A 12,476-nucleotide genomic window follows, 5' to 3' on the forward strand; every position below is an offset into this window, starting at 1 on the left:
TAATAATTAAAGTGTGGCATAGTTATTAAGCACCTACTGTTTACCATGCCAAGGGCTAACCTCACATGCTATAATATGCTGGATCTTACCCCATATTCCAGATGGGGAAACTGAGCCTGCCGGAGATGAAGGTCCTGGTCTGGGGTTCTACCTCCTGGATGCAGCTGAGCTAGGAACCAAGCCCTGGCCACTTCAACCACAAAGCCCTGCCTGGAGGGCTCATACTTTGGGGAAACCGCCTGGGGAGGCAGTCAGGGGGTTGGGGGAAGAGCTCATTGTTTCCAGGTTTGATTATTGAACCTGGATGCAAGACCAGGTTCAGGGGTGATAAGCCCAGAGTGGGGTCAGGGGCTTGATCAGACCCTCTTCAACCTATCAACACTCATTAAGCATCTAGTGTATGTCTAGCCATTGGATCGTCACCAAAGAATCGGTACTTCATTTCCCAGAGGTGGAAACCAAGCTCTCTTCTAAGGCCCACAGTGGGTGAGGGGCAGAGTTGGATTTGTTGCTGCATGAGAGGGTCATTGTTGTGGGACCCCACCACGCAGAGTGAGCACCTTTTCAGTGCCAGAGCCCAGGACAACGAGATGGCCACTCAGTGACAACCGGGAAAGAGAGACCTGCAGACCCAGCTCCTTTTCCAGGTTACTCAGCCCCCTGTCCGTGCAGGGTATCTGAGGTGGAAGACTCCACCAGGCCCCTCGCCTCCGTTTTAAAGCTGGTTAACCTGAGCCCCAGAGAGGGTCCTCCGCAGGCCCAGTCAGCCAGCAAGAGCAGGGAACTGGTCCTGCACTCACAATCCAGTGTTCCTTCCCACACCCGCGCCCGGGTTTCCTTTCTGCGGAGCGCGCGCCTCCGCTTTCCCTTTAACAACCCCCCCAAACCCCGCCACCTTGTCCGCCTCCCTCCTCCCCTTGCAGGCAGTCACCGGGATTGCGCTGCCCGCTGAGACCTGCCTAGTCCTTCCTCTATGAGCCCGGAGCGCAGTCCTGGCGCGTAGGGTCCGCTCGGCGGGGGCCTCGCGGGCAGCATGGTGAGTGGGGCCGCGGCGCGGGTCCCAGTAGGTCCCTCTCTAGGATTCTATCTCTGTCTCTACGTCCCTCCGTGTTTCTCTCTCGTCTCTCCCCCGCTCCATTTCTCCCATCCCTTCTGTCTCTTCACCTGCTTCTCAAACTCTCTGCGTCTCCTTCTCTATCCCTCTCCGTCTCTCCCTACTTTTCTCTCCCTCTCTGCGTCTCTCTGTCTCTCGCTATCCTAATGTCTCCCTCTTGTCTCTCTCCCTCTTGCGCGCTCTCCTCTCATCTTTTTCTGTCTCTGTCTCTCCCTCTGCATGTTTCTCTCCGACTTTTCTTCCTCTTCTTTCTCCCTTTTGCTCTCTCTCCTCTATCTTCATCTCTCCCTGCTTTTCTCTCTGTATCTCTTTCCCTTTTTTTTTCTCTCTCTCTCTCTCTTTCCCTCTCCCTCTCTCTCTCTTTCTCTCCTTTTCTCAACAACTCCCCGCATCCCTAACCCCCACCACCCGGCCGGGTTTGCTGCAGTCTCCTGGCGCACGGATAACCTTGCCGCTGCCGCTGCTCAGCTCCTCCCTCCTCTCGCTTCCTCGGCCCAGGCCGGAGAGAAGGGGGCGGGGCTCCGAGCCACCGGAGTTGAGGTTAGGGGATCAGGCGGGTGGGCTTTGTACAAGAGGGAGGGTGTGAAGCCCCGGGAGAGGGAATGGGGAGGGAGGGCTTTGCCAGCCTTCCTGGGGGACTCCTCTGGGACCCTAGACGAGGAGGAGGCCTGGGCACGTGAGAAGCAAGGGGCTAGTCCTCCTAAAGGCAAAAGCCAGGAGGTTGGACTGAGTGCCCCATGCCCCCAGGTGTGGGCTCGGGCGGCCCTCGGTCCCTGCGCGCTCTGGGGAGTCTTGTTGCTCGTGGCCCCCGCAGGGGCGCAGCGCGGCAGGAAGAAGGTCGTGCATGTGCTGGGTAAGTCAGAGAGCAGAGGCCAAGTGTGGTCGCCAGGGTGCATGGAGGAGGGAAAGGGGAGGGCACTGGGCGGTCCTGAAGGCCACAGTCCCCCCCCCGCCCCGCCCCAGCTCCTCCCCCTCCCAGTTCCCTCCCTGAGCCTCTCTACCCATGTGACTTACCCCCACCCAAGTTTAATAACCACATCCCCTTCCAGGACCCCCCTCCCCAGGTCCCCTACCCCACCCCTAGGACTTCATCTGAACTCTCCTTGGTCACCCACAGAGGGCGAGTCGGGCTCGGTGGTGGTGCAGACAGCGCCCGGGCAGGTAGTCAGCCACCGGGGTGGCACCATCGTCTTGCCCTGCCGGTACCACTACGAGGCAACCGTCCACAGCCACGAAGGTGTCCGTCTCAAGTGGACTAAAGTGGTGGAGCCGCTGGCCTTTACCGATGTCTTTGTGGCGCTGGGCCCCCAGCACCGGGCGTTTGGCAGCTACCGAGGGCGGGCCGAGCTGCAGGGTGATGGTCCTGGGGACGCCTCCTTGGTTCTCCGAAATGTCACGCTGCAAGACTATGGGCACTATGAGTGCGAGGTCACCAACGAACTAGAGGATGACACGGGCATGGTCAAGCTGGACTTGGAAGGTGACCAGCCTGTGGGCAGGATGAGAGGCATTTCTAAGGGAGGAGACGGGAGGGAATAGCAAGGAAGAGAAACCAAATCCTTGGCCTGAAGGAATTTAGAGGCTTGGTGGGGTAGTTTGATTCAGGGTGATTATTGCTACCCAGGGACATTGTAACATCTAAAAGGGGGTTGCTGGTGGCATCTGGTGGGTAGAGGCCAGAGATACTGTGATATATACCACAAAGCACAGGACAGTCCCCCAGGGCAAAAAATGACCAAGTCCAAAATACCAATAGTGAGGATGTTGGGAAACCCTGGTGTAGGATTCAGGCACAGTAAGATCCAGGCACTCATTCCATGTCAGGAGTCCCTCCCTCAGCTCTGATTCCCTGGGTGGGCTTTCCTCTTGCAAGTTTCCCCTGATGAAACGAAAAATTCATACCAGGCTTCCACCCTCCCAGCCTAGCAACTGATTTCCTAGAAGTCCCAGACTTGTCCCTGATTGGGCTCAACTTTTGAGTCAAGTGCCAGCTGTGGCCAGAAGATGGGGCTGCTCTGATTGGCTGACAGCGGAGCTTGGAGGTGGGGTTTCTTCCTGAAAAAAATTCCCTTCCACCTGGTTTGCCTTCTTCAGTCGTTTAGAAGATGCTTGGAAAGATTTTAGGGCCTTCACTTGCCAAACTTCCCAACAATAGCAAATAACAACACAGCAATAGCAGCAATTCTCCTTTGTTGGGCATTGTCTTGTGCCAGGCACTTGGTTGAAGAGCTCTCTGGAGTTTCTCATTTAATTTTCCCAAAACCCCTGAGGATGATTCAACTAGCTCAGAGAGGTTAGACCCTTGCCAAGGGCACGTGATAGTGAGCAGCAGAGCCAGGACTTACACCGCAGTCTGCCAGGCTCCAGGTCTTCTCCCTGGTCCCTGTTTGCCTCCTTCCTGCACCTGCTGAGAGTACCCAATAAACCCCCAAGGTCCGCCCTTCAAACACAGCCAGACAGAACACTTGTGAGCTGAGTTGACTGCAAGTCTGACGAGTTATAACGACTGACGGTGGAAGGAAAACCAAGGGGTACTGACTGTCCTGGACAATGCTGCGGATCAAAGGGAGTTTTGCCCAAGGTCAACCTTTCAGGGGCTTCCAGTGTGGGGGAGCCAGCACTGGACATAGACATTCCCAGCTTTGTGGACTCAGGGCTTGATCAGAGGGAAGGTCCTAGTGCTGGGAGAATGTCAGAAGCACCTAAGACTGAATGGAGGAGGGTTGTGGGAGCTGGGTTTTGAAGGATGAATAGGAGTTCAACAGGTGGAAAGAACATGAGCAAATGTCTCCAGCGGTGGAAAGGGGGTAGACACACTTAAGTATGTTAAGGAGGAGGGTCAAGTGAATCAAGCTTAAGGCAAAGGGAGCCAGGAGGAGAATGAGCTGGAAAAAAGCATGGTCAGATGTGAGACCAGAGTGCGGGATGGACTGGAAGATCTAGGTTGAAGAGACAGAGGGCACCCCAGGTGTCAGGTGGGTGGGAGATGGTTGGGGGCTCTTAGATGACTCCCCTGTGTTTTCCCAGGCGTGGTCTTCCCTTACCACCCCCGTGGAGGCCGCTACAAGCTGACTTTCCCGGAGGCGCAGCGCGCTTGCGCTGAACAGGATGGTATCCTGGCGTCAGCCGAGCAGCTGCACGCGGCCTGGCGCGACGGCTTGGACTGGTGCAACGCGGGCTGGCTGCGCGATGGCTCGGTTCAGTACCCGGTGAGCCAGCCCCGGGAGCCCTGCGGCGGCCTGCGCGGGGCCGGGGGCACCGGGGCTGGCGGAGGTGCCTCCGGGGGCGTGCGCAACTACGGCTACCGCCACAACGCGGAGGAACGCTACGACGCCTTCTGCTTCACGTCCAACCTCCCCGGTGCGTAGGCCCCGCCCCTGGGAAGACGCGCTCTCCCCTCGCGCGTCAGGCCATTCCGGGACTCCCTTCCTCTCAGTCTCCCTTTCCCACCCCACCCCACCCCCAGTTTCTTCTCCCCCGCCCTTGCCCTCCGGGAGCCAGACCAGGACATCCTTTCCCCGGGACCGCCACGTCGCGCAAACGCTGCTCAGGCCGAGGCAGGGGTCCCGGGCCGCAGGGGAGGGGATGCTCTTTAATCTTGAGGCTGGGGTCCTGGGCTGCAGGCGGTCGGGGGGCGTCCTGAATCCCAAAGAGGCCAGGTCCCGGAACGGTCCAAACCACTCCCCCACCCTCCGCAGGGCGGGTATTCTTCCTGAAGCCGCTGCGGCCCTTGCCCTTCTCTGGAGCAGCGCGCGCGTGCGCGGCGCGCGGAGCGGCGGTGGCCAAAGTGGGGCAGCTGTTCGCCGCGTGGAAGCTGCAACTGCTGGACCGCTGCACCGCAGGCTGGCTGGCGGATGGGAGCGCACGCTACCCCATCGTGAACCCGCGCGCGCGCTGCGGTGGCCTCCGGCCTGGCGTGCGCAACCTCGGTTTCCCCGATCCCGGGCGCAGCCTCTTCGGCGTCTACTGCTACCGCGCGCCGGGCGCGCCGGACCCGGCACCTGGCGGCTGGGGCTGGGGCTGGGCGGGAGGCGGCGGCTGGGCCGGAGGCGCACGAGACCCCGCTGCCTGGACCCCGCTGCGCGTCTAGGCCCAGAGGGCATGGAGGGCTGGGGGCGGGGGGGCGCTTGGGGGCTGGCAAAGTTCCCTGTTGTCCCCTGGACACGGACCACGCCCCCTGTGGTGCCCTACTGGCTGACCAAGCTATTGTGGTCCTTGAGCACTGACCACACCCCCAGAGACAAGTCTCCTGGAGTCCCCTGGACACTGACCAAGCTCCCCTTTCTTGGACAGTGGATTTCTCCTCCTCCCCTGACTTTCTCCAGCAGACCAGGCACACTCCCTGATGCCCCCTGCAGGCCAACAGACCCCGAGGTCTCCTAAAGACTGCTCCTCCCAAGGCCACCTGAACACAGAGCCATCTCAGTGGTCACCTGGAGCCTGGACCCACGCCCTCTGCATCTCCCTGGAGACTGAAGACTTAACGGGCACCTGGCAACTGAACCATCCTCCTATCACCTGTAGAGAAACTAGAAACGGCAAATTTGACAGGTGACCACGCCCCATAGTCACGTGGGCTCCTGTCTTCTCCCCTTCGGTGATCAGTCGATTGGGTACTCCTATCGTTGACCCCTCCCCCTCAAGTCCCCTGAAATTTCTGTAGTAAGAGACCAAGTCCCCAGGTTCCGTGGACTGTGGACCGGCGGCGCACGTGACCCCGCTGCCTCATCTCTCCAGTTTTAGGAGAGACCACCTTTTGTTACTGCTAAGACAGACGGAAATGCCCCCGCTGGCTCGCATGACTGGCTGCCCCACCCTCAGGTATCTCTCTGGAAGGGCAAGCCCACCCCCACCTGACCTCCTTTCTCCTGGCTGTCACCAAAGAAATCATTCCCAGGACCCTGGGGTCTATGAGATCCATGCTACAGAGGCAAGCCACGCCACTTCCCATTGTCTCTAAGGTGACCAGCCCTTCTTCTTGCCAGTCACACCACCCTTCCCTCATCAGTCACACCCATGGAGATAGTGCCTCCGTCCTCTAGCTGTAACCATGGATACCACACTTTCCCCATCTCACCAGCCCCCATCCCGGAGACCTACAACTCCACGTCAGTTGTCCCCACCCTGACCAACAGCCATGGAGACCACCCTTCCCCCAACTGTCCAGAGAGTTAACCAACACTCAGTTCTCCAGCTTTCACCATGGAAACGTGCTGCCCTTTCCCCAGGCCCACCCCAGCTCCTTGCCACCCTCCAAGTTAAACAACTGTTGCCATGGAGACCAAACTGGAGTCTGAGGTAACAGAACACCTGTCTCCCTAGGCTTTTCCTTGTGGGTAGGGCCCTGCCCACCAAGTTGTTACCATAGAGACTGTTAATGTCATTCCCATGACAACTAACTCCCCAGCTCTCAGGAACTTACCATGGGCAGGAACTGTACCCTATAGGGCTTAATGGCTGCCGAACCTTCACCAGGTGGGCTCAGCCCCAGGCAGCATCCCCAGACAGGGCTGGACTTATCGGGCTGCTGGAAACCCTGCAATTGCACGCTAACTATCTCCCAGACAGCAGCTGTGCACGACATACCCTTGGGATACCAGGTGTTTCATTGCCTCTGGACAGATGAGCAAACCACGGCACTGGCATGCCTTGGCCCTTTGAGCTGTGCAAGCACTGGGCTCCCCTTTTCCTCTCTCAGACCCCATCCCCATTCTCACTGGGCTCTTCTTCCCTAACCCCCCAACCCCTATTTTCCTCCTAGGAGATCCAGGAGAGATAGAAGGTTCTTAAACCTCAAAATCCACTCTGAGCTCCAGGTTTTAAGGGGATATTTTTTTAAAAATTTATTGATTTTAGAGAGAGACAGAGAGGGAGAGAGAAACACATTGATTTATTCCACTTATTTGTGCATTCATTGATTGATTCTTGTTTGTGCCCTGGCCAGGGATCAAACCTGCAACCTTGGTGTCTCGGGATGATGCTGTAACCCACTGAACTACCTGGCCAGGGCTTAAGAGGAGGTTCTTACTTAAAGAAGTCAGAACCCAGCCAAACTCTCCAGTGTAGAGAGCCACCCAGCCATGGGAAATCCCAATGCCATGGTCTTGCCTGGAGTAGCACTGGGGACCTCCTGGAGCCCTCTGTGCTCTCCCATCCATCTTGAGGAAACCCATGTGGGTTGGGAACCAGGTTGGCGTGGGTTCTAATCCTACCTGTGACCAAGTGACAAAACCCCTGAGCCTATTTCCTCCTCTGTATCAGGGCTGTTCTGAGGTCCCAGTGAGTGCAAAGCATACAGAAGGGGATGTATATGATGAGAAAAAGAGGCAGCTAGTGAATAACTACTTCAAAATGCAGTTTGGTGGACAACATGTTTCCCAGTGGGAGGTACTTGGTGGTAATCCAGTCAGAAGGTCCTCATTCCTCAGGACCACATCCCACTCCTCAATCTCCTCTTCTTTCACCCATTCTCTTCCCCCCCCCCCCCCCCCCCCCGCCCACACACACTTCTCTTTGAGCTACCCCCTATAGGTCTGGCACTTCTCAGTCCTGTCCTGATTGGGTCTCTGACAAACCCAGTGGTTCCTCTCAATATCCAGTGTGTGACCCTGGCTTCAGGAAGGCAGAGAGGTTGCAATTTTCCTGGAGTGTAGGTGGGGTTGGGTGGGGGGAGTGTGGGCTGAGGAGCATTGGAAGTTTCTGAGATACAAACAAAAGGAGAAGAGAAAAAATGTGATTTGGTGGTAGAAGTGAGATGGTCGATATGACTGTTCATCCTTTTATACCAGACTTGACCAAGTTTCCATACGCAAACTGTTCCTCTGATGCAGGGTCCAGCTCCTTGGTTAGACTACCTTGGGCCTTAGCATCCTCAAACAGGGGGCTGGGATGAGGGGCATGTACACAGAGATTCCTCCATGGGATTTCTTTCATCCTGCCTGTTCCCTGCTGGCATACTTTCTCCCTTCCACTGTTCCAGCTCCTTGGTTTCCAGTGAGTATGTAACTACCTCCACTCATAAGATATGGAGGAGCTGACTCCACCACCTTGCAGCTGGGCCAGTGAGCGATGTGGCCCATCTCCCTGGGCAGCTCTGATTGGTCCAGGGATGGACTCAGGGCCCATGCAGACCAATGAGAAGTAGTCCCTGGGATTTTGCTGGATGATTGGGCAGAGGGAACCTCCCTTCTGCTGGGATCGCTGCTGTTGGAGTGGATGTCTCCAGGGTCCATTGGGAGGACAGCTAAGGGATGGCAACTTGGATGGAACCCTCCCAGAAGCCAGGTATTCAGAACCCGCCCCTCTCTCCCTCTCTCCCTCCCCCCATCCTCTGCCGCCCAGTTTACTTCCCAAAGTTTCTTACCTGTCCCTCCAGAGATGTTTTATGTTCAGTCCAGCAAACATACATATATGTTTCTTTTCCCCACTTTTACACAATTGGTGGCAGCATATACTTTCTTATATTGTAAAATTTATATAACATAAAATTCACCATTGTAAATGTTTTAAAGCGCTCCATTCAGTGGCATTTTGCATATTTATAATGTTGTACAACCATCTAGTTCTAAGACATTTCCATCGCCCCAAAAGAAACCCCCCTTTAAGCAAGTGCTCCCCATTCTTTCCTCCCCCCACTGCCCTGGCAAATGCTAATCTACTTTCTGCATCCATGAATTTGCCTATTCTTGATATTTCATATAAATGGAATCGTACAATATGTCCTTTTGTGTCTGGCTTCTTTCACTCAGCATAATGTTTTTGAGGTTCATCTATGTGGTAGCTTGTGTCAGTGCTTCATTCGTTTTATGGCTGAATAATATTCCATGGTATGTGTATACCACATTTTTAAAATTCATTTATCAGTTGGTGGACATTTTGATGATTGTGGATAACACTGCTATGAACATTTGTGTACCATAAAGACTTTAAAAGTAACTCTGATTTTACTTAATAATGCATTTTTGAGATAGTTTCCATCAACATGTAAAGATTCCCCCAAAGCATTTTTTGAAGGTCGGCAGCGTTTGCCTTGTTTGGATGCACCATAATTTTTGTAGCCAGTCTCCTAATGGTGGACACCTCGTTTCCCATATTTTGCTGTTAGTAATAAGCACCCACATCATCTCACACAAGTACAACAGGAGGATGCTATCAGTTGATGGATCAAGAGATCAAAACTTGCCATTCTGATCGTGATCTCCACCCTTTCTTAGAGGTAAGGCCAATTTATATTCCATCAGACATACTTGCTGTTTCCACACATCCTCACCAGCATCGTGTTATCACTTTTACCTTAGCCAACATGGTAAGTGAAAATGGACTCTCACTGTGGGTGTCACTTGCAATTCTCTTATGTGTGAAGCTGAACATCCTCCACTTTGACCTTAGGTGCAGATGGTTGAGTAAGTCACAAACCATTGTCAATTTAAGTATATGGTCATCATTGATCTATGCAAAGCTTCCTCTCTTAGTAGATTTTATTCCCTCTTTTAAAAAATATGCTCTTCTTTGTTTATCTTGGTGTTCATGCAAAAAGTGTATTATTTTGTTTAGGACATATTGTAGTTTAAGAGCCATCTGTATTTTCTTTTCTGTGAATGCTTTGTTCATAACCTTTGCACATTCAGCTATTGGATTATTAGGTTTTCTTTTTCCTATTGATTTGTAGGAGCTCTTTATATATTAAGGCAAGAAGTCTTTTACCTCGGTTTGAAAATTGTTTCTAAGTTTGGCATTTGCTTTTTGACCTTGCTTATGGTATTTGTTGCCACTACAGCTTTTAGAATAAAGCCCCAACTCCTCACTACAGTCCATATAGCCCTGAATAGTCCATCTTTTACCTTTCTGTCCTCATCTCCCTTCACTCTCTACCTCTATCACTCTGCTCCAGTCACTGTGGTCTCCTTGCTGTTTCTCAAATGACCATGTTCCCTTTTGCAAGAGGATTTTTGCCTTTGCTCTTCCCTCTGCCTGAAACTCTTTTTCTTTCTCCCCCTCATCATCTAGTTAATGCAACTTCTTTAGATCCCATCTGCCTCCTCTAAGAAGCCTTCCCTGACTACCTCCCAAGTACCATGTCTGTCTTATGCACCACTGTCTCCCCAGCACCAAGCACTGTACACAGCTCATAACAGCTTCTCAGTAAGTACCTGCTGAGTGAATGAATGAAGAAAGTGTCAGGAGGCAACAGGCTTGTTGAACTGTTAAAAATTTTTATTAAAATGTCCAAGAAGTACATTAATGTCCACAGTGTCAGATACCACAGACCCACAGAACACTGCAGCTCACAGCAAAACCAGTGGAACCTGTTCACACGCACACACACATGCCACACATGTGGCCCACACAAACCCCAAAGGGAACGACCAAAAGACAAACCACCCACCTTAGAAAATACCATAGTCCCCTCCCACCATGGAGCTGGGGTGGGGGCAGGGCAAGGGGCTGAGGGGGCCAAGGCAGGGAGCATGAACAAAGACACTCCCCAAAGAGTTGCATCCCCCGGGCCCCCAACAAAGGAAAATTCTTTTGTGACATGGATGACTGAAGATGTGTTAATGATTATTCTATTTTTTAAAACCAAGAATTATCAAAGCAAGAAGGCAAACCTATATCCCTGGGCTTTCTCAGTGACAGCCATACGGTGGAACAGTGGATAATGCCTATAGCAGGGAAGACTGAAGACCATGGTCAAGGATGGGGGTCTAGTGTGCGCTTCTCAGTCTTTTTGTAAATCTGCCCGTGAGTGTGAGAGGGAGCACAATTATGTCTCAATGCCTTCCTCAGTGCAGAGAGCAGTGTTTGGAGTGAGACAGAGGCAGAGCCAACTCCTTTCTTCTGTCTTGACTGAGGCTTGAAGCCAGTGCCTTTCTCTTATCTGAGCCTGACTTGTCATGTGTGAAATGGGACCGTAATGGTTCCTAAGTCAATGGGCTGCTGAGAAGATTCCAGGAAATAGTAAGTTATTAGCATGGCACCTCCTCCAAAGGTGTCAACTATAATTATTACTTCCCAGGAGGGAGATAGGCTCAGTCAACACATTCCTTTCTCTACTCAACCCTTAGATGGACCATATATTTGCTTATTTTTCTTTCCTGGAGAGCGGTTTTTGACACTCACCCACAGATTTTTACCAGACTGAAGGGGCTTAGAGTAGACAAAACATGGAGGAAAAGCTGTGGATCTTTCCTCCTAGAGACCAGGGAGCTGGGTCCCCGCCTTCAGCTTGCAAAGTCCTTTCATGGGTTGCAGATTTGGGGGAGAAAGGCCAGCTGCGTTCTTTCCCACTTAAAAAAGCTTAAAAAAAAAAAAACTAAACTAAAAAACCATAGCCGTAGCCGGTTTGGCTCAGTGGATAGAGTGTCAGCCTGCAGACTGAAGGGTCCCAGGTTCCATTCCAGTCAAGGCCACATGCCCCGTTGCAGCTCAATCCCCAGTAGGGGGCGTGCAGAAGGCAGCCGATCAATGATTCTCTCTCATCATTGATGTTTCTATCTCTCCTCCCTTCCTCTCTAAAATCAATAAAAATATTTTAAAAAACTAAAAATAAAAATAAAAACTATGAGAGAAAAATGTGTGTGTTTCAGTTTTTAACACTGCATCTCTCTACAACATGACTGCAGGTAGATGTCACTACTTCAAATTTTAAGCATTTCTAGTCTTCCAGGCAATGGCTGGAGACAGGGATGGGGTGGAGATAGGAGTGGGACCCAGGGCATTAACAATGTCTGTTTGAGGGATGGGTAGGGGCACTGATCTAGAAAACTTGGCACCTCCTTGGTCCAGGAAGGAGGTTCTTCGTCTCCCTGAGAGATGGAGGGGGAAGAAATCTGGGCTTGTCAAGCCCTAAATCCTCTCTTGCGTGTGTGTGTGTGTGCACACGTGCGTGCGTGTGTGTGTGTGTGTGTGTGTGTGTGTGTGTGTGTGTGTGTGTGTTTCACCACACATGCAGAACCACCAAATCTCAGCTCTGGGACAAGACCTGGGAGGATAAGCAGTACCTTCCCTCCTTCCCTTCATTGCCCACATATTGCCCTGACTATTCTGACCCCTAACTCTGAGGGTATGGAAGGAAGCTGTTCTAAAAACATTCCTAAAATTCAGTACAGAGGCGTTCAAGACTGTTTATCCACCAAGACCAAAGACTGAACTTGGGTTCAAGTCCAAGGGAATGGAAGAGCAGTTGTCAAGTTCCAGCAGTGTGCTTCCATGTAGTTTTTTACTCCCAAAGCCACTGACCGTCACGAAAGGCTTCAGGCTGCATTTAGGACATCCGGCAATTTACAAAGCCTGGATCTGGTGTGAAAAGCAATCCCTTAGTGCAAAGCCAAACATACACTCTTGCACCCTCATCAAAGCCTTA

The 12,476-nt window shown here is 52.7% G+C and overlaps 1 protein-coding gene across 1 annotated transcript; it reads left to right on the forward strand.

Moving 5' to 3' along the window:
* Positions 1-101: 101 nt before the first annotated feature.
* On the forward strand, positions 102-5,204 carry HAPLN4 (hyaluronan and proteoglycan link protein 4; the record flags this gene model as incomplete). Its single annotated transcript, XM_079772739.1, is given in 7 exon segments — positions 102-137; positions 964-1,023; positions 1,025-1,036; positions 1,862-1,967; positions 2,232-2,594; positions 4,142-4,474; positions 4,813-5,204. Coding segments are annotated over 7 exon segments (1,302 nt in total).
* Positions 5,205-12,476: the final 7,272 nt, after the last annotated feature.

This window comes from Cnephaeus nilssonii (assembly GCF_951640355.1).
Source record: "Cnephaeus nilssonii genome assembly, chromosome: 5".
In the NCBI taxonomy this organism is placed as follows: domain Eukaryota; kingdom Metazoa; phylum Chordata; class Mammalia; order Chiroptera; family Vespertilionidae; genus Cnephaeus; species Cnephaeus nilssonii.